Below are 23,035 nucleotides of genomic sequence, written 5' to 3'. Positions count from 1 at the left end.
CTGTAGAACAGGATAAAGTGGCTAGAGATGAGATTGTTCTTTTAGTTTCAAACTTTCATTTTACTAAAAGATCTAGTTTCTTACTTGTGTCAATATCAGTTCAGCTCATCATTGTCGTCACTGCCAAACCATGTTTGTTTGACTTCACCAGAATATTCAACAGTAGGGCCAGTTCCGGGCGGCACGGTGGTGTAGTGGTTAGCGCTGTCGCCTCACAGCAAGAAGGTCCGGGTTCGAGCCCCGGGGCCAGCGAGGGCCTTTCTGTGCGGAGTTTGCATGTTCTCCCCGTGTCCGCGTGGGTTTCCTCCGGGTGCTCCGGTTTCCCCCACAGTCCAAAGACATGCAGGTTAGGTTAACTGGTGACTCTAAATTGACCGTAGGTGTGAATGTGAGTGTGAATGGTTGTCTGTGTCTATGTGTCAGCCCTGTGATGACCTGGCGACTTGTCCAGGGTGTACCCCGCCTTTCGCCCGTAGTCAGCTGGGATAGGCTCCAGCTTGCCTGCGACCCTGTAGAACAGGATAAAGCGGCTAGAGATAATGAGATGAGATGAGATGAGATGAGATGAGATGAGGGCCAGTTCCTTTCTGCACACCTATGGACAATTTAGAGCAGCCAGTTAACCTAACTGGACCAGTTAACCAATTATCCAGTTAACCTAACTGGATTTAGAGTAGCCGGTTAACCTCTTTGGACTGTAGAGGAAACTGGAGCACCTGGAGGAAACCCACACAGACACAGGGAGAATATGCAAACTCCACACAGAAAGGTCCCCGTTGGCCACTGGGCTTGAACCCAGAACCTTCTTTCTGTGAGGCAACAGTGCTAACCACTGCACCACCCATCAGTTCAGCTAAGACACTGTAAATTATTATACTCCTGCTCCGAAGGAGGGGCAGTATACTGTTTGTTTCCCTCTGTCTGTCCGTCCGTCTGTATCTCCGTATTTCTGTCCATCTGAAACACCCTTTTTCTCAGCAACCACAAATCATAGCCATTTGGTACTTGGTACCAAACTTCAGCTTGGGGTTCTATACTGTGTATACCATTTTCAGGTCTGTCGCTTGTCGACTTCCTGTTTACCGACTGAATGTATTTATGAAACATATAGCGTGGATTTACAAAATCTTCGTAACACTTTTCTCAGCAACTACAAATCACAGTTGCTTGATATTAGGTACCGAGCTTCAGCTTGGGGTTCTATACCATGTGTACCATTTTCAGGTCTGTCGCACATCGACTTCCTGTTTACCGACTGAATGTATTTACAAAACATATAGGGTGGATTTTGATGTTGTTTCAAGAAGCAAAATGCTTTTTCAAAATGACAGTTTAGCAGGATGCTATTTGAAATACCTGGGGAGAGACACTGCTCTTTACTTACTCGTTTCAGGGTTCATTATTTGTTGACGTCAACATTCATAATAAGTGTCCTATTCCTTCGATGGCTTGCATTCTGATATAAGTGAGAGTGGGGGGATATGTAAGTGAGCAGTAGCTTACATTTGATCTTCTTTAAAACCGTGTTTTTGTCCATTTCAATCTTTCATGAAAGCATTTATTCTGTCCCTGTGTTTTGACTGGACAGGAGAGGTGGGCCAGCTGAAGGATAAATGTCGCTCCTTGGTAGACGAGTGTCAGATTCTGAGAAACGATAACCAGCATCTTGCTGAGAAACTGCAGCTGCTGGAACAGCAGAGAGACAGGTGAGTGGCCACGACGCCCATCAATCAAACAGCCACAGAGAAACAATTAAAGCCAACATGAAATCAAGCCTGATCTTTTCTTAAGTATATTATTTTATGACCCTGTCATCTAAATCAGGGGTTTTCAAAGTGTGGGAGAGTCAGCCCCCCCCAGAGAGCAAATAAACAACAGCGCCCCCCCTTTACAATTTTTGTTGTTGCTATACTTAATGTTCCATTCGTATTTAAAAAAATGGTTGTACACATTTTTTTTCTTTTACACATTTTAAACATCTGTGCTTTTTGAAAACATCTTTTTTACACCCAAAATAATTAGTTTTTCTTTTGTTTCAGACATGTAAAAGCTTTTTTACCTTTACCTGACATGTTTCGACGGTGTAACTTCCGTCTTCATCAGAGGGTGACCCTCTGATGAAGACGGAAGTTACACCGTTGAAACATGTCAGGTAAAGGTAAAAAAGCTTTTACATGTCTGAAACAAAAGAAAAACTAATTATTTTGATTTAAGAAGAAGACATAATGAACGTAATATATTTATCTTTTTTACACATTTAAAACATCTGTGCTTTTTTAAAACATCTTTTTTTTACACATTTTAAACATCTGTGCTTTTTTTAAAAAACATCTTGTTTTACACATTTTAAACATCTGTGCTTTTTTAAAACATTTTTTACACATTTTAAACATCTGTGCTTTTAAAAACCTATTTTGTCCACATTTTAAACATCTGTGCTTTTTTAAAACTTTTTTTTACACATTTTAAACATCTGTGCTTTTTGAAAACATCATTTTTACACATTTAAAACATCTGTGGTTTTTTAAAACCTCTTTTTTACACATTTTAAACATCTGTGCTTTTTTAAAACATCGTTTTTACACATTTTAAACATCTGTGCTTTTTTTAAAAAACATCTTGTTTTACACATTTTAAACATCTGTGCTTTTTTAAAACATTTTTTTACACATTTTAAACATCTGTGCTTTTAAAAACCTATTTTGTCCACATTTTAAACATCTGTGCTTTTTTAAAACTTTTTTTTACACATTTTAAACATCTGTGCTTTTTGAAAACATCATTTTTACACATTTAAAACATCTATGCTTTTTTAAAACATTTTTTTACACATTTTAAACATCTGTGCTTTTTTTAAACATCTTGTTTTACACATTTTAAACATCTGCGCTTTTTTAAACTTTTTTTTACACATTTTAAACATCTGTGCTTTTTTAAAACTTTTTTTTACACATTTTAAACATCTGTGCTTTTTTAAAACCTCTTTTTCACACATTTTAACCATCTGTGCTTTTTAAAACGTCCTTTTTTTTTTTTACACATTTTAAACATCTGTGCTTTTTTTTTTTTAAACATCTTGTTTTACACATTTTAAACATCTCATAGCATCGTTAGCTAGCACCTTTTGGCAGACAACACACTGTGGCAGTGGAGCATCTTCAGATCCAGTCCATGAAAATCCAAACTTTAAATAATCGTGGTCATACTTTCTTCTTTTTTTGCTTGGCCCAGACTCTGTCTCCTCACTCACTGTAGCTTTAGGTACTAAAAATCGATCCATTTTGTCTCTGGCAAAGGCTAGCTGAAGTTCGCTAAATGTCCGCAACAGTGTTGCCAGATAGGAAATATGCAAGTATCGTACCAAAACCTCAAAATTATAATTTTTTGTGAGAAATTATAGTACACAAACAAAATGCATACAATATAGTTATTTTAGCTGTATTTTAATTTCCAAAGAATATTACTTAAATTTTTAAACAGTAATTTGCAATATTCCCGTAGTAGAGGGAAAACTATGACACAAAAAGTAAATGAACAATTACCGTAAGACTAGAAAGATTCGAATTCAACCTCCAGGTCGCTGTCGTCATCCGATGCTATGCTCACTTGTGCAGATGTTGTTGGGTGGGTAATCCTGTCACGGTAGAGATTGGATGCCGTCATGGACCGCAGCATGGTGTTCGTCGGGTTGAAGGCATGGCACCCACCAGCATTCCTCACACACTCTGATGTGTGCACAAGTCCATTCAGAGTGTCTGTAATGAGCCGGTTTCGTGATTTTGTTTTTAAGACATTGACTTTGGAAAAAACTCACTCGCATGATGCATTGGAGTGGGGAAACACAAGCACATCCAGGGCAAACTTTCCCAGTTCACTGAACACGGCAATCCCCTGTAAATTCTCCACCTTAGAAACGTGATTCCAGAATTCATCGACATCCATTGCTTTCGTGTCTTCACTCAATGCCACGAGGGGCAATCGTGGGGCTCCTCCACGTTCATCCTCCCCTTCGTTTTCTGAACTCATTTAGGCACTTTTCTTTTTACGTCTCTTTGTTGACAGTTTCTCTCTTCTCGCTTAGCTGCTAGGCTCAAAAGTTGTGTGTGGTAATGATGCATACATTTCTATGGCTACGTGTACGTGGTTACGTGTGTGCGTTCTGTGTATGTCTTTTGATGGCGCCTGAGTGGAAAGCTTGCGAAATGATTCTTGGGGGTCAGAGAGAGAGAGAGGGATGCATGTTTGGACAACCAACTGAAAACTTTGAAATTATCGTACATTTCAGATTTTTTCCCATTATTGATCGTACATCGTACAGAGGGCAAAATTATCGTACAAATACGACAATTATCGTACATCTGGCAACACTGGTCCGCAATAGTAACTTATTCTGGTTTATTTTTCCTCACGTTGCGCCCCCTCTGAAGAACTCTGGCGCCCCCTAGGGGAGGCACGCCCCACACTTTGAAAAGCTCTGGTCTAAATGATATGTTTGCATGGGGGGTGGGGGTGGGGAATAATAGACATGTCTTTAATTTGGACAGATGGGTTTATTTTATAGACACTTATATAAACTTGGACACTCCCCTTCTTTGTTTTATAACTGCACTCAATCATTTTTTTTAAATCCTGTAAAGTTACTGTATGTTACCCTCATTGGCAGTATTTTTTTTAATAATTAGAAATCTTATCAGAATTTCTGTCAGGTTAGCTTATGTAAGCTAGTTGGCTATCTTTAACAATGAAGTTTATGGATGTTTATTAGCATGACAATTCTTTCATTAGGTTATTAGCTATTAGCAAGCTGGCTAGCTTTAGTGGCAAAGATTATGAACATATCCAGTATATGACTTAAACTCCTCTCAGTAATAGTGCCAGGTTGTTAGCTAGCACACCAGGTTTATTGCAAGATTGTTCACATTTATATGACTTCAAATCCTCTCACACTGCCCATGTTGTTAGCTTGAACAATGGGTATTTTGATATCTTTATTAGCATGACCTAAAATTCTCTGAGTCATACTGCCAGGTTGTTGGCTTTCTAGCTACTTTTAGTGGTGAAGATTATGAACATATGAATATGATTTAAAATCTTTTCAGTAATACTGCAGTATTAGCTCATATTAGCGAGATGGATGATAAAATAAATGGGTCTTAAAGACAAACTCTGCTCTAGTTTCCATATCCCTATGCACACAAAGAGATGTTTGCTAATAGCTGTGTTGGTTTCACTCAGAAATGCCTCATGTTATGAAACCAAGAAAAGCTGTGATTCAACACACTCTGTGTGGGACAACGAGGGGTCGAAGTCTTTCATGCAGTTCTGTCAAAGCACTTAGCATAAAGATGTAAAACACTTGACAGCATCCGTCATCCTGGATGTACATGTGTATAGACTTTAGGAACTGTCTATAATCACTCTCAAATGATTGCTTTGACATTGCTGTAAAAAAAAAAAAGAGTACCTCTTTGAAAAAGAAAAAAAAATTCCATTACATTTCCCTCAGAATTTTCCTCAGTCCTCAGTTCCCACTCAGCACTTTGTCCAACAGGACCGAGTATTGAATAGCAGAACAATAGAATATTGATGTTATCTGAAAATCGCCCAACATTTGTTGACAGCTAAAGAACAGAAGTTAGGGTGTCTTTTGTCATTCTGTTGTGCTCTCAATACATACGTATTCGTCTCTTTCAAACTAACCATGTTTAACATTCACATCTTGGCTTTGAGAGTTTCAGTGCTCCATAGCAATGGTGTTTATTGGATCTAGTCAGTGCTGGAAAGAATACAAAATAGTGGCCCGAGTATAAGTACTGCTACTGTCGTAATTCTTCACTTTGCTAAAGGTAAAAGTAGTGATTGTCGTCGGTGGCTGTCCATCACTAGCGATGATGACTGCTTTATTAAGATGCGCAGAAACGTAGATGGCCCTCTTTTCCTAATGAAGCGCCTTGCACAGTAAGGTAAGACAAATGATGTCGTGCCCCCATCATGTTGTCTCTCTGGACCTCCAGACCTGATGCCAAGTTGTGCACAAAAAGTGCCACAGACCTGACGGGTATGGAAGTTGCCCCGCAGTGACAACTGACTTGCTGAGTGATGCCATCCGTTGGCCATTTGAGTGGCTCTTCTGCATGCCATCTGGTGGTGTGCCATTGACCCTGTTGGGTTCATCTGCCACACTGCACTGAAAAGCGCCCTGCTCCCAGCGCCTTATTGGTGATTTACTATTTAACTCATAGCTGGAACCCAGGCAGGTGCTACTATGCCGGGTCAGAGCAGACCTGGGAGCAATGGTGATTAAGAGGAAACTCCACTTTCCCCAATACTCAAGTCCTCCTGGACCTGAGACTCACCACCGGTTGCAGTTTAAAGTCATACCCAGGACTAAAAAGTAGTGATAAAGTAAGAGTAAATCGAGTAAAAGTCATGTGGTGAAAAATTACTTACGTAATTGCTTCACAAATTATATTTCACACATCTACAATTGACATAATGAAGATAAAAATATTTTATTCTACATTTTCTGTTCTGTTGTTATGTAACTAACCAAATGAGCTCTACTGAAGTGAATATCACCTCGACTACCTACAGTTTATTCTATCCACATTCACTGGATATGAGCAATCATGCACTCTGAATGGCTACTCTGTTACTAGGATATCAGCTCATATACCGTGAGTAGAGAAAAACAAAATGGCAGAATGTGTTTCTGAACTAACCAGGGATGAAATAAAAACTCTACTTGAAAAGAAAACCTCAAAAATACAAAAAAAAGCAACAAAATATGGAATAAAAGTATTTGATGGTAAGAATGTATCTTTTTAATTTTTCAAGAATTATTATTATAGCATTTTCACAAATTGTTACTGTCATTTCGCTGGTTTGTTTGCATTGTAAGTGGAAATTATTTTGTCGGACGTTTTGTATAAAGTTTTTATTTATCAAATTTGCAAAAAATAAAAGTAAAAATGCTCTGTTTCTCAAAATCCAGTGAAAGTGGATAGACTAAAACAGTTATTCCACTCAATTTTGTTGTACATGGCTTATGGCCGACTCGGTGCTATGCACCTTGTCGGCTATCAGCTCACGTACGACTTGATTTCGTGGAATAACTGTTAAATATAAAGAAAAGTAGCATTAGCTGGCTAGATAGCTAGCCAAATCCTGTGGTGGTTTCTGAAGCTTGCTGTGTTCATTAGCTGGCTAGCTAACTCATGTTAATTAACATACATTTCTCATTACAAAATTAACTATCTAGCAAAAATGTCCTTTACACATTATCTTAAAAGGATAGTTCAGGATTTTTGACATGAATCTGTATGGCATCCCCATCAATAGTGTCGTGCAAACACACTGACTTGCCCCTGACAGCATCCTGTGAGTCCAGTTCTTGTCCAGTTTTGGTCCAGACGAAAGTAGTCTGGCAAGTTTGTTGGGGTCACGAAAGTAAAACGTTTTTCATTTCAAAACAGTATGTGTTCAAAAGAGTGATATATTTGTATCACAAAACCGTTGTCAAATAAAAAGTCAGACCTCGAAATCGCTTGGCACTATTTTCTCTCCCTTCTTATCACTGCGCGCTGCCGCCAGGTGACAGCCACGGCTGTTTCATTCATTGTTTACTAGTGATGGGAATTTCGGCTCTTTTTCGGGAGCCGGCTCTTTTGGCTCTTCTTACTATAAGGAGCCGGCTCTTTCGGCTCCCAAACGGCTCCTGAGATTTTATTTTTGATTTAAAGGAATACGCCACCCCCAGATGAAATTGAGTCAGTCCCTGCAGTCCCTAGAGTTGGATGAGTGAGCAAAAGCGTTTTGTAGCCGACCCAGCCATTGTCCTGATCTATAAACGCCCCGGTTAGCTTAGCTTAGCGTAGTCACTGTAATCAGGCATGTCCAGCTAGCATTGTCGTTACAAAAGTGAATTAAATAACTCGAGATTGTTTATAATTATTTCTCATGACTTGTACAGTCACATCGAGTACACATATCAATGCAAATTAACACAAAGGGATTTACTAGACCAATTTATATCTGGAACTATTTTCAGCCACAGCACAGGCAAAGCACCGCTGCAGGCGCAAAGACACCGCGCAGCGCCTGAAAACGGGTGCGCAGTGCCTGAAAACCCGTTTTCAGGCGCTGCGCGGTGTCTTTGCGCCTTCCTTTTCCTACCTATTCCTTTAATTGCTGCAATTAACTAGTTAATTCTGATTCTATTTCTCCTCTGTTATAATCTGTCCTGCTTTTGAAAAGATCCTCTCTGGGGGGACAGATGCTGCCACTATACACATCCTCCGTGCCATCACGTGTGTAAGCCGTGGATAGAGTGCAGCCTTGGTCTCCCACCAGCTTAGTGGGTCTGCGTTTCGCTGTCACCTGGCGGCAGCGCGCAGTGATAAGAAGGGAGAGAAAATAGTGCCAAGCGATTTCGAGGTCTGACTTTTTATTTGACGACGGTTTTGTGATGCAAATATATCACTCTTTTGAACACATACTGTTTTGAGACGAAAAACGTTTTACTTTCGTGACCCCAACAAACTTGCCGGACTACTTTCGTCTGGACCAAAACTGGACAAGAACTGGACTCACAGGATGCTGTCAGGGGTAAGTCAGTGTGTTTGCACGACACTATTGATGGGGATGCCATACAGATTCATGTCAAAAATCCCGAACTATCCCTTTAAGCGTAACATATCGGCTGTAGCAGGAATTTATTTTTCTTCTGTGTAATATTGAACATTAAAGTTAAACAACGTAAGTAAGTTTTACACTGTAAAACTCCAGTTAGTCTAGCTCACTCAGCTAGCTAATGGCTTCCCTGTACAACCGCAAATGAGAATAAAGTTGAGACGATAAGTTTAAATTGATACTGAAACAGTGTTTTGTTAATAATTTTTGACCTGTATTGCACTCAAAACAATACAACAGCACATTATTTGACAGTTTACCTCATTAATTTTTTTAAAAATAAACACTGATTTCAATTGTGATTCTTGCAACACATTTCAGAAAAAGTTGTGATGGTAAAGCAGTTACCACTTTGTAATGTTGCCATTCCTTCTTACAACACTTAGGCGTTATTTTGTCCCATTCTTCCTGCAAACAGGTCTTAAGGTGTGCAACAGTACAGGTTTTCGTTGTCATATTTTTCCTTTCAAAATTTTCCACACATTCTCCATTGGGGACAGAAGGGACACACCCTCTTCTTCCACAGCCATGCCTTTGTAATGTGTACAGAATGTGGTTTTGCATTGTCTTGTTGAAATCTCCCTGGAAACAATGTCGTCTTGAAGGCAGCACATGTGGCTCCAAAATTTCAGTGTCCACTTCTGCATTAATGCTCCATCACAGAAGTGTAAGTTATCTTTGCCAAGGGCACTGACACAACCCCATACCATGACATTGCGCGTCTTTTGACAATGTTGGCAGATGTTGGTCACCCCGGATTTATGGTATGGCGCCTTATCCACCTGAGCCATGACGCCCCCTACACTAACCCTAATCTTAACCTTTTTTAAATATAAATTGGGTTTTTGTGTATGATCACATTTTCCACAACCAGTTACCGCACTCTTTAACCATCTAGCACAGCTGCTCCACTGCTTCTTTTTCTCTGCGTTTAGAGAAGAGCAGGACGGTCAGAAGGTAGACGAGGAGCAGGTAGCGAAGGCCGAAGTCTACATGAGCATATTACAGACGGAACAGATGAGTCATCAGGTGGACTCGTGTCTCCAGAAGAACTCGAGCGAGGACAAAGCTGTGAATCCTGAGGAGAGGACTGAAGAGCTTTCTGAGGTGTTCACTCTCCGAGACCAGCTGAAACAGGCTGAGGAGCGAGCATCCCAGGTCCAGAGAGAGGTATGATACAGCCACCAAAAGTTTGTACCCCCTGTGGTTTAAAGTACTCTCTATCTCATGACTGCTTAAACCTCCCCCTGTCTTTCTTTCTCAGTGTGAGGGGTTAAAAGGAGAACTTCTTGAGCTGCAAGGACTTTACGAGAGCAGTCAGAAGGAACGGGCCGAGCTAGAAGCGGAGCTACAGCACTGTAGGGCGGAGCTTGATAGGCTGTCAGGAAGAAAGGCCCAGGTAAGTACTTGAAACCTGGTGAATGGTTAATAGTAATATAATTCACCTCCTAGTTTAGATGTAGTTCATTAAGGGATCATAAATTTTACTTGCTTAGGCTAAAATTTATTCAATGCGATATTCAATGCTAACATGCGTCTATTTGTACGCTTGCGATAACAGTCATCATTGAAGACTCTGTCTCCCAGCGTCCATGTTGTTCAGATCACTTCATCATTGGTTAAGTGTGTGTGTCTCAGCTTGATCAGCTGGTCACCTTCTCACACACATTGATCCTGGGCTTTATGTTTTCTGTCTAAACTTGTCCCTTGTGTGTGCTTTAACAGTCTAATAATATCCTCAATAAATACTTACTAATGCTTGTGTCTTGATCTAACCATTGATTTAATTTCCCTTTTTAATCCTGTATTTCGTCCCAGAAAATATGTTTGTGACTTTTACCATCAATATCTTAATATACCCTATTTGATTGTGAAACACAATTTCCTTGTCTTTTGATTTTTGTCATTAGGGTGCCCTAACTTTTGCACTCAAATGAAAATGTGGAAGCCCAGAGATTTCCTCTTGGATATATTGATGCTGGGCTTTATGTTGTCTATCAGTGTGTCCCCATGTGTGTGATCTAATAGTCTAATAAACCTAAGCGCTCTTATAACAAACTTAACTTAAATCAAATGCGATAACTCGCTTTCCTGGGCCATACTAATGCTTGTGTACCAATGTGCACTAAAATAATGGGCACTAATTGAATTCCTTAAATCGGATCAGATTCCCGATTTTTACGTTCTGTATGTAATCCCATGAAAGATATTTTGTCTGTCCAGTCTGAGTACTTTGTGTCACATCACTCACTCGCCCTCCATAGTGCTGTCATGTTTAGCTCACTTACACTGTGGGGTTCCTGTGCTCGCATGTACTGATGATACAGTGTGGACAAAGACCTTTAAATGGCCTTTGACCTGAAATGATTGATGGTATGAGTGTGAGGTCTTCGTCTTGTAATTTAACCATCATTGGCATGTTCTAATAGCAGTGTTTTTTTTTCTGTTCTCCCTTTCCTGTGGTCTGCCATTGCTTCCTTTTGTTGCTTTCTAACCACTGTGTGACCATACGTCCTGCAATCACCACACACACACACACACACACACACACACACACACACACACACACACACTGTGCAATATCAAATTCTGAATTAATTTACTGTTTCCTTATAAACTTGCCTATCTATCTATCTATCTATCTATCTATCTATCTATCTATCTATCTATCTATCTATCTATCTGTCTGTCTGTCTGTCTGTCTGTCTGTCTGTCTGTCACTGACTGACTGGCTATCAATTGATCTGTCTGCCTGTGTGACTGTCTGTCTGTTTCTATCTCTCTGTCTATCACTGACTGTCTGTCTGTTACTGACTATCTATCTATCTATCTATCTATCTATCTATCTATCTATCTATCTATCTATCTATCTATCTATCTATCTATCTATCTATCTATCTGTTTCTGTCTGTCACTGACTGACTATCGATCTGTCTGCGTGACTGTCTATCTGTCTGTCTGTTTCTATCTGTCTTCTATCATTGACTGTCTGTCTGTCACTATCTATCTATCTGTCTGTCTGTCTGTCTGTCTGTCACTGACTGTCTATCTATCTGTTTGTGTCTCTGTCTGTCTGTCACTGACTGACTGACTGACTATCTGTCTGTCTGCTTCTGTCTGTCTGTCTATTGACCTGCTTCTCTGTCTGTCTGTGTATTTCTATCTATCTCTCTATCTGGTTTATCCATCTCCTCCTCATTCCCTCTCTCTGCACACATTATATATATAATTACATGCACATTTTGTATATGTTGTAAACCCTCATGTTCATGTTGGATTTTTTTTTTTACGTTTTATATCATGCATGCTGTTTCTCACCTCATTTTTTCCTTCTCTCACCATCTCCTCCGTTCCCTCTTCCTCCCCTCATCCGTCCCTCCGATCTTTTTGTGTTTTTTTTCCCCCCTCTCAGAATTCCTGTCCTCCATCTGAGTCCCCTGTTCTCTCCATACCCTTCATAGGAATGGTTGTAATAATGGCGCTGATATGGTGCTGCTGGATGGAGCTCTTGTCCTAAAGTGGGAAAGGTACGGCACTTTGCCTTTTCTTTCTCTATGATCATCTCAGTTTGACTTCTGGGCTCACAAACTGAAGAAATGAGAGATGTTTAGATAATAATGGATGATCAGCATTATCGCAGCATAAATGTTGAATTTTTATGGATGTGCACATTGTTTCACAACCATTCTGAGCGTATGCAGCAGTCTGGGAAAACCTATCCGATGTTGCTGTGCCTGCATTCTGGCAAACAGTCAAAAGGTCAAGAATTTGCTAAAAAAATATATTGAGTGAAATTGTTTTATAATATACTTTGACATTTCATATTTAAGAAGCCATGAACACATTTCACCAAATAAAAGACATGGAGTTGAGTTTTATGGACCTTTAATCTCGCTTTGGCTTTCTTCACACAATCCTCATGCTGGGTAAGGAGCCAGTTTCATAAATATGCGAGTAAAAACAGCAGTCTGCCAAAAAAAGGTCCAAAACCTAAATCGCTAAGTGTGATTTCCTCACACAGTGAATGTCATGATTTGATCAATTTGTTGGACAGATACAGCACTGAGCTAAAGTCTTCGGCATTGTATTTTTGTCATCAATGTTTATTTTAGCCCTGTGATGACCTGGAGACTTGTCCAGGGTGTACCCCGCCTTTCGCCCGTAGTCAGCTGGGATAGGCTCCAGCTTACCCGCGACCCTGCAGAAGGATAAAGCGGCTAGAGATAATGAGATGAGATTTTTATTTTATGGCTTCTGCTTTATTAAGTCAGTACAAAAACATTTTAGATAAAAAAAAAAATCAGTGTTGCCACACCAAATATTGACTTTTGCGATACTGACATGTGACTTTTGCACAGAACTGTATGAGGACAAAAGTCTAATCAATTCAGTTTGTAATCATATACTGGATGTCAAAATGTCTGTGCTGCTCCTGCACCATCGAATGAAATATTTAAATGTTACTGTCTCCCTTTTTCACTGATTGGAGTTTGAACTTGCATACAAAAAAGAAACATGTTTTGGTTCACACAGAAAAGTATGTAGTTTTCAGAAATGTATAAAGATTTCTACCAAAATTTCACCATCTGACAGGTTTTCCCTGGCTGACACGCATCCACTGATCAGCTATAACATTATGACCACTGACAACACTGATTGATTATCTCATTACAGTGGCACCTGTCAAGGGGTGGGATATATTAGACAGCATGAGAACAGTAAATTCTTGAAGTTGATGTGTTGGAAGCAGGAAAAATGGGCAAGTGTAAAGATCTGAGTGACTTCGACAAGGGCCAAATTGTGATGGCTAGATGACTGGGTCTGAGCATCTCCAAAATGGCACATCATGTGGGGTGTTCCCGGTATGCAGTGGTTAGTACCTACCAAAAGTGATCCAAAGAAGGACAACCAGTGAACCGGTGACAGGGTCATGAGTGTCAAAGGCTCATTGATTCATATGGGGCACAAAGGCTAGCCCATATGATCCAATTCTGACACCTTTCTGTGGTATCCTTGACTTGCAAGTGACGTCAAAGCAAAATTGAAACCCGGATGTCGGCCATGTTGGTGGATATACAAATGGGGATCAAGCAACGTTCCATACAAAACAGTCATGCGTGCACAACTCTCTTTGTTTTTCCACTGCTTTAAGCATTCTTTTAGCAATGCCATATTTTTATGCTATATACGGTTGTGGTCACAACAGTACTTGTGACCGTGGCACGTTCGGATTCATTTTATCTCAGGTGAGATTCAAAAGCTTCCTCGATAATATCATGGAAGAATTTTATTTTGTGTTGCTAGAATTTTGCGATAAAATGAGCGTTCTCTCTTGTCGTGGTTCACTCGGTCGTTGTTATAATTTTAACATGTGTATTAGCATTTTGCTTCTAGGAGCGCCAGCAAAATTATACGATAGAAACAATCCAGACTGGGCACCCACTCAGAAAATGGGCTATGTTTCGTCCAAGGCCGGACTTGATTCTTCGGCAGCCAAATCTGATAGAACGCAATATCTGAGTACTCGATGGTCTGTAGAAGTGTGTTATCTTCAAGTCAAGTCAAGTCAAGTCAACTTTATTGTCAAATATGCTATACATGCTCGACATACAGCACAGATGAAATATCAGTCCTCTCTGACCCACGGTGCAAACAGGCAATGCAATAAATAAAAATAGAATAATTGAAAAAAACAATATAAACAGTATAAACACTCTAGATAGGAACTAGACATAGACTAAACACTCAAACAATATAAACAGTATAAATAAACAGTATAAACACTAGATAAGAACTACACACAGACTAAACACTCAAACAGACAATATAAACAGTATAAACACTCTAGATATGAACTAGACGTAGACTAAACACACACACACACACACACACACACACACACACACACACACACACACACACACACACAAATTGGTTCAAATAACCAAACAGTCAAGGACACTTGAGGTATAGCAGGTAAACAAGAAACATGAAATAAGCAGAATAAACAAACTAGCAGCTGTTAAGATGAGGTAGTGCGGAATAGTGCAAATGAGCGAGGTAAAGTGAGATGTGCGGTCCCTGAGTTCAGTGTGTTAATGAACGATGAGATGTGTGTGTGTGTGTGTGTTGGGGGGGGGAAACTGTGAAGATGACATGTCAGATGCTGAAGGCGGGGCAGGGGTGTGTGCGGGCAGAATCTGTGGCAGGGGGCAGAGGGGGGAGGAGGGGCAGAACAGGGAGGGAGTTGAGCCTCCTGACTGCCTGGTGAAAGAAACTGTTCTTGAGCCTGCTGGTTTTGGCCCGGAGACTCCGCAGTCTCCTCCCTGACGGCAGCAGGCTGAAGAGGCTGTGAGATGGGTGGGTGGGGTCACCTGCAATCCTGATGGCTTTGCGGGTGAGGCGGGAGTTATAAATATCCGTTAGAGAAGGGAGAGAGACACCAATGATCCTCTTGCTCTCATGATGCGCTGCAGAGACTTGCAGCAGGACACGGTGCAGGCACCGTACCACACGGTGATGCAGCTGGTCAGGATGTTCTCGATGGTGCCTCTGTAAAAAGTGTGCATGATGGGGGCCGGGGCTCTTGCTCTCCTCAGTTTGCGGAGGAAGCACAGACGCTGTTGGGCTTTTTTGGCCAGTGATGCGGTGTTGTTGCTCCAGGACAGGTCTTCAGAGATGTGCACACCCAGAAACTTGGTGCTGCTCACCCTCTCCACTGCAGCACCGTCGATAGATAGTGGAGCATGCTGGGTGTGCTCTCTCCTGAAGTCCACAACAATCTCCTTCGTCTTCTCCACGTTCAGACGGAGATTGTTGTCCTTGCACCACATGGCCACACCACATCTTCAGAAAAGTCTCATTCATCTCATCATCTCTAGCCACTTTATCCTTCTACAGGGTCGCAGGCAAGCTGGAGCCTATCCCAGCTGACTATGGGCAAAAGGCGGGGTACACCCTGGACAAGTCGCCAGGTCATCACAGGGCTGACACATAGACACAGACAACCATTCACACCTACAGTCAATTTAGAGTCACCAGTTAACCTAACCTGCATGTCTTTGGACTGTGGGGGAAACCAGAGCACCCAGAGGAAACCCACGTGGACACGGGGAGAACATGCAAACTCCACACAGAAAGGCCCTCGCCAGCCCCGGGGCTTGAACCCAGGACCTTCTTGCTGTGAGGCGACAGCACTAACCACTACACCACCGTGCCGCCTCAGAAAAGTCTGACTTTTTAAAATAATATGGGTCAAAACTACACATAATCTATCTTCTCTTTGTATAGAATCTTCGCTCGAGTGTTCAAATCGTGGTAATGCTGAGAAAATTCAGCATTGTTTACAGACATGCTTTCAGCGGCTGCCGTCCTAGTGGCTTTGTATGTAATGGCGCCATCATGGTGGACGCGCATGACATAGCACATTTTGATCACGTGGTTGCAAGTCATCTATAGTAGCTCTTCTGTGGGATTGGACCATATGGACTAGCCTTCATGCCCCATGTGAATCAAGGAATCTTCGACACCCATGACCCTGTTGTCCTTCCTTGGACCACTTTCGGTAGGTACTAACTACTGCATACCAGGAACACCCCACAAGAGGTGCCATTTTGGAGATGCTCAAACCCAGTCATCTAGCCATCACAATTTGGCCCTTGTCAAAGTCACTCAGATCCTTACGTTTGCCCATTTTTCCTGCTTCCAACACATCGACTTCAAAACTGACTGTTCTTTTGCTGCCTAATATATCCCGCCCCTTGACAGGTGCCATTGTAATGAGATAATGAATGTTATTCACTTCACCTGTCAGTGTTTTTAATGTTATGGCTGATCGGTGTATATCACAGATGTGCTGTATTAAACACAGGGGCTCTAATTTTTTATTTTTATTTATTCATTTTTGGTCCAGCACATTGCTAATTTGTTAGGCATAAACCTTCTTGTTCCTGTTTGCACTCAGGCATCTAAAATTGCGCTAACATTCCTGAATCTCAAGACTAAGAGGTGATTGGCATAGATCCACAGCCAAAATGCTATTTTCCTGACTGGAAGTGAAAAGTTGTGGCCCATTTCTTACTACCTGCTGGCTGTGTACGCTTACATAAAGGAATAAAGAACTCCGCTGTGGCTAATAAATGTGCCGCATGGTTTCACCTGGAAGCTCGTATAATTCACAAAATCAATATAAAAATCTACAGAATAGATAAATAAAACTGCACTCTCAGAATAACCCCAACAGAGTCTTTGGTTTGATCTGTTGGGAAACTGTGTGAAAGTCCACACCAGAGGTTCTCTTTCAGAGGAGGTTTCAAGTAGGCCCATTTAAGATGACTAGAACTGTTGAGGACCTGAGGATTTTATTTCTAAGTGCGCAATACTCTATCCTGTACCCTTTAAGGGTTCCTGAAATATTCGCTGCATGGTTAAAGGTCTCATTGCATCGTTTTTTCATTAATTGTGCGGTGGTCTCTAGTATGAATGAATGCCCTGTGAGCCGGTTTTGGTGAAAAAATGCTGTGGTTCTCCTGTTTCAGGCTGTTCTAGTTTGCTGGAGGAGCGGGTGGTGGGAGAACGACAGGATTTCAGCTCTTACTCATTAATATTCATGACATGTAAACATGTTACCTCTGATTGGCTAACAGCAATCAGTAAACGCGTTACCTCTGATTGGCTAACAGCACTGTGACGCTACCTCCAGTGGGTCGGAACAAGCGGATGTGGGTGTCTTTGTAAAAACTGTTTTGATTGGCTATTATGGTCTCGACATCGATGTTTTGACCAATAACAACGTAGATAACACGAATTTTATATCACATTCAACGAGATTTAAACGAGACTAAAAATGGCGACTTAGAAATAATGTGTAAACATCGTTGGAGTTAATAAAGTTTGAACAGCATGAAGGAACATACCCCAACCCCCCGAAATTAATAAAAAAAAAATTCTCAATGGATTTGGCATAATATAAAAAGGTCATTTTTTACTCAGAAAAAGCGGAAAACTCTCATCCCTGCCTAGCTTGTGACCATGTCATCCATGCTAACGTGGAGAATATGAACATGCTATTTTGTAACAAAAACCTTCGAACAAAAAGTTCATGTTTTACTTACAGCTTGTGAGCTGGTGGTCGATCGTCTCGATGGTACAGATCCAGGTATTAAAAACAACCTCGAAGCAAAACCACTACTGAAGGCACCGAAGTTTGAAAAGTCACTGTGGTTGAAATGATCAGAACACAGTACTAACGCTGCATTATACTTCGCTGGTGGTGTTCCAAAGATAAATTCCAACCATTTCTTCTTCAGCTCTTCTATCTTGGGCAAGAAATGCAACGTTGATGTGTTACTGCCACAAATAATACAGGCACGAACTTGTTCAGCCATGTTTTCAACTTGCTGTTAGGGCCTCTTCATTAGCTACTGACGAGATGGGCTCTGCTATCTCTCTTCGTGCTTAAATCCGAACTTTCTTCCTGCGGGCGGTCACAAGCCAAGGTGGGTGAGGCCATGAATACTAATTTTCAAAGTGACGTAAGTTCGTAGGGCTTTTTCAGATTCGCTCGCTTTTCCGACTATTTTCTTTCATAAGCTAATACAGGGAATGGGAGTAGAATTACATTTTCACACGCAGCATGCATATGCAACTCGGAGTGAACTATGGTATTTCAAAAACAGCCAGTATTAAACGTTTTTGGTGGAAGGGCACCTTTAATGGTTGTAGTTTTTGACATTTCTACAAAATTTTGTAAAAAGGAAAACCTTCTGTTGTTGATGTTTGATATAGAACTTCTATACATAGATCTATTCTATGTATAATTCATTCTAGTCCCATCCCTTTTTATAATTCCCTTCATCAGGTTACCTTCCATGAGCTCAAAATTTGGGACTTCAAGTCTTCGCAATGACTAGAAAGAGATTTAGTGACTTATTGGTTCTAGATGTGTACAGGAACTTTTTTCTTTTCTTTTTTGGTGGTTTCCAGCCTTTTCTTTCCAATTTGGTCACCTGTCAATTTCCACCCACCAACAAGCTCTCCTCTATCATGCACCAGCTACCAAATAGCAAGGGTGAAGGCTAACACGTGCTTTCTCCAAGATATGTGAAGACATCCAATTGTAACTGCTGCTCTTGCTGCAGCACAGGGCGGTGTAGCACACTCAGAGGAAATCGCTATCTGCCCTCTTCCACATACACAAACTCACAGATGCCAGGATTGGCTGAGCATCTCGTTTCACTATGATCAGCAGTACAGGGAGAGTATACCGTGGCATTGTCAGTGTTCAATCTCACAATCTCCACATGATATGATGAAAGATTTTTATAAGACGAAGATGCCTGCAGTACGAACCCACAAAAATGTAGCCTTAATGTATTAAAGAAAAGGCCTTCACCTTTACAATGAACTCGCTGAAGATTTTAGATTTTGATACGGTGTAGCTAATTGCTGGGTTTCAGTCACGTGACTTTTCTTAGCGGTTTTACTGGAAGTGAAATAGCAGGTGGTCTAAACGGCTGCCGTAGTGCAAACAACTAACGATAATTTATCAGAGTACGCTCGTAATCTAGAAGCCACTGCTCGCTTTAGATATATTCAGAGGATTGCTATGTGCAATGGAATCAACCCCTACAGTCTGGGAAGGAAGGATTTGTCATACGATCTCGAAAACTACCCTTCAGTCGAGTTCCCCGACATCTCGAACTATCTGGTGTTGCAGACGTCCTTCTACACCGCAAAACAGATGAAAGCGTGGAAGAGTATGGAGGCTTACAACCTTTTTGTATGTGGCTGGGTAAAGGACCTCGCTATCAAGTCACTAAGACCTGGATCTTAGTTAAACAAGACGGAGACGTGATCACGGCGCATTGTAACTGTACGGCTGGGGAAGAATTTTGTCGCGACCTTCATGCATATGGACTTTGTGAGGAGTAAACAAAGAAACAACTGGGGACTTTAGTGCTTCGTGACTAAAAAAAGTACCGTAAAATAAGACACGTAGCAAGAAAAGTACTTGGAAAACACTAAGGACAGAGCTGAGAGGGAAATACAAACCTTTCACCAAGTGATCACTGCAAACTCGAGCATGCTTCGACTCGGCTCCCTTCGATTTCAGTCAGAGGTTCAAAAGCCACCTTTCTCGACGTCTTTTTGCGAAATCCTGTGTTCGTTCACCCTTTTTAATGAGTTCATGGAAGAAACTTTTATCAGTTTCACGGTTTGATCCATTCGAACAACCTAAAACAACGTAAGCGTAAGGCATTTTTCATGCGAGCGATGCACCTTCTCCATACAAACGCTTTGTCAACTGAGCTTTGGTAGACCACCAGCTAAAGTTTTGAGTAACTAATGAGGCGGACGTGACGTCACGTGAAACCCAGCAATAGCAGAGTTTAGGGCTGGGTATCACAGTCAATTTCCTAGATCGATTCGATTTTGATTCTTAGGGTTTTAAATTGATTGAATCGAATCGAATTGAATCGTGATTAATCTGAATCAATTCAATCTGCTCTTAAATAATGAAAATATCTCCATACAATACGTTGCAAAATACACGTCTTTATTTTGTAAATTTGACAGTTCACACGTAACTGTAAACAAAACTGTCTTATCTTCCTGTCATTAAAAAAGTGCAAATAAAAGTGCAAATGTAAAAAGTGCAAATGAACGTTGCAGCAAGTTGTATTGTTTAAGTGAAAAAATATTAACAAAAAATATTAAAAGTATTAATATTAACAAAACGAAGACAGTAAACTTAAACTGTCACACTTAAGAGACTGAGAGATTCTTGTTGAGGAAAAGGAGCTCATTGACGTGTTCTGGGGTGATGCAGCTCCTTTTGGCAGTGACAATATCACCCGCAGTGGAAAACACCCTCTCCGATAGGACTGCGTTGACAGCGATGTCCAGGTGTCACACGTGATAGCGACTCTGTTTGCTGACTGCATTTTCATTCGTATCGTGTCTTTCACAGATGTATACATCATGGGTATCACAGTTTCAGTCAGATGTTTACGTTGCACCATAACGTAGTGTGGTTCGAGTACCTGAATCCTTCATTTTCCACTACCGAGTATGGGCGTAAATCTCTGCAAACAAAAGTTGCGATGGCCTCTGTTATCTTTATGGCCCGCGGAGACTCTGATGGTAATGCCAGCAGGTCCTTCAGTTTCTTTTGTTTTGCTCCGGGCGGCTTGTTGTCGGAAGCTAAGGTTAGCGTAGTGTGGTACCTTGTCAGGTGGTTTCTGAGGTTTGTAGTATTCCTACAATAACTGAGCTCTGCTTGGCATATCTTGCAAACTACCTTGGTTTTATCAAGCTCTTCGTCCTTTGTCGTTTTAAATTTGAAATGATCCCACACGTCAGATTTCATTTGGGACAGCTTGCCGAGCGGTGTTTTCCCTGCCTCAGCCATGGCTCTGGCCTCAGCCATTTTGTGTGCGTGCTTGAACGTCACGACGTACGACTGCGCAGCTGCGTCATCACGCACGAGACGGCTGAGGGAGGAAAATCACACAACACACGAGATTGTAGCCTGGCAAGCCAGACTAAATGTGAATATTTAGTCTGGCCTCGATCCGTAGACATTTCTGAAGGGGGTAGGCGGAACAAACCGCTGTCTTTCAAACTGTCTCTGTGCGTATAGGCCAACGCTCTGACCAATCAGTGCAACAGTGACTGTGACGTAGTCAGAGCGACAGAAAGCAGTGGGGGAGACCTTGAAATAAATAATTTTTCAAAATGCGTATTAATTAATAAACAGGTTCTAGATATTAAGAAGTTTGGAGATAATGACCACAAGTTTGGAGTCTGTACCACATACACTCATTTTTTTTCCAAGTGTTTTTCAAGGGTTTGCTTAAACTGTTTTTGAGAGTTTTTATTTAGTGGTGTTTGGTGAAATAATTTCCCTTAAATTTAAAATAACGGGGAAAATAAGAAACAATCAAAAAATGTTTCAAAGCTGTTTATTAATTCTTCGTACTGCACAAACTAGCCCCATCCTTTTGGCTATGAGCGGAGCTAGCTGGTAGATCAGACTTTTGCCATAGCCGGTCGGCAAAATAGCGAAACGTCCTTCTTGAAAAGGAATGAGCGGAGAGCCTCTTCCTGCTCATGTTTCAACGAAAACTCCAAGTCTAATTCTTCTAAAACTGATTCCAAAGCGGAATCAAACGCGCGCTGTGCACTAGCCGTAGCCATCTTTCCTGTTGCGCTTTCTCCAGCGTCGCGCAGCTTTGTCGTCACTCCTGCAAAAGCCCGCCCAAAGAATCCAAACAAAAACCTTGCGTTGTGATTGGCAGGCACGATTTGATGCCCGGGGTGTTTTTGTTTATATGGTGCGAGGCTAGACCCACTCGCTAGGCAAAAATATTTTTGGCCGCTAGGCAGGTGGGTCTAGTTTACTAGGCTAACGAGATTGTGTTGTGGGAAAAAAAAAAAAAAACCTCGATCTCATGCCCTGTGAATCGATAGTGCGGAATTTAAATGAAATCGATCCAAAATCGATTAAATCTATTTTTTTACCCAGCCCTAGCAGAGTTGAATTAGATTTGGAAAAAAAGTTTCCATATTTGGCCTTAATTTCTGTATCTGAACTATAACCTTAAAATATTTCTAGCAATAATCAGTTAAATGGCTTATGTTTATGTTTTAGCACTGTGGAACTTAGCCACTTATTCAGCATGGAAATCTTCCTGCTGCTTTTCCTTTTGCTCCCCCGCTGAGCTCACTTTAGTGTTTTATGTGACAAAATCATAGCGGACAGACATATCTTGCCTCAAACCATTCTGGCTTCATACGGCTAAAACCTGTGCTGAATATATAAACCAAAATGGAAACTTTTCAAACAGTGACCTGAGCCTGAACCAGTGGTGAACTCTGATCACGATCATTATGCTATAGCTTAAACTCTGTGCTTAAAACAATCAGGAACGGAGATTTATGAATGTATTAGAGGTTTAGTTTTCATGCAGTGTAGTTGCCACACTCGGTGAGAAGTAATGGTGTGCATGTCACATTCACCCCGAGACCTGTAGAGATCAGCAGTCTTGTCAAAAAGGTGACACAACTCATATTTTGACATTACTGAGCAGCCTGGGCCAAACTTAAACATCACAGAGGGCAGAACACACACACACACACACACACACAGAGTGGGAGAAAAACACTGTTTATAGTCATTACTAGGTCATTGATCGCAGCTGTGTACGTCTCTGCAGGTCACAAAGGGAAGAATATATTTAGCTCTTTGAGTCCACACATTGTGAAGAGTGTTTGCTGAGTCAACAGAGTCTTTATTTCGAAAAGAGCATCACCTTCGCCTTCAGTTTGAAATCCTGAGCTT

The 23,035-nt window shown here is 41.1% G+C and overlaps 1 protein-coding gene across 4 annotated transcripts in view; it reads left to right on the top strand.

Moving 5' to 3' along the window:
* Positions 1-23,035, top strand: part of ccdc136b (coiled-coil domain containing 136b) — an 85,614-nt gene that overhangs the window by 54,967 nt on the left and 7,612 nt on the right. For 3 of the 4 annotated variants that reach the window (XM_060903689.1, XM_060903691.1, XM_060903690.1), the window contains 4 exons: positions 1,589-1,706; positions 9,627-9,861; positions 9,956-10,090; positions 12,104-12,218. In XM_060903689.1, the coding sequence (XP_060759672.1) occupies positions 1,589-1,706; positions 9,627-9,861; positions 9,956-10,090; positions 12,104-12,208 (593 nt within the window). In that variant the 3' untranslated portion in view covers positions 12,209-12,218. Of the gene's footprint in view, positions 1-1,588; positions 1,707-9,626; positions 9,862-9,955; positions 10,091-12,103; positions 12,220-23,035 lie in introns of those variants that run through there. The other variant, XM_060903693.1, reaches the window with a different exon arrangement.

Source organism: Neoarius graeffei, chromosome 21 (assembly GCF_027579695.1).
Source record: "Neoarius graeffei isolate fNeoGra1 chromosome 21, fNeoGra1.pri, whole genome shotgun sequence".
NCBI classification, from domain to species: domain Eukaryota; kingdom Metazoa; phylum Chordata; class Actinopteri; order Siluriformes; family Ariidae; genus Neoarius; species Neoarius graeffei.
Note: the sequence above shows the minus strand (reverse complement) of the source record. Positions and strands in the feature narration are given on the sequence as shown.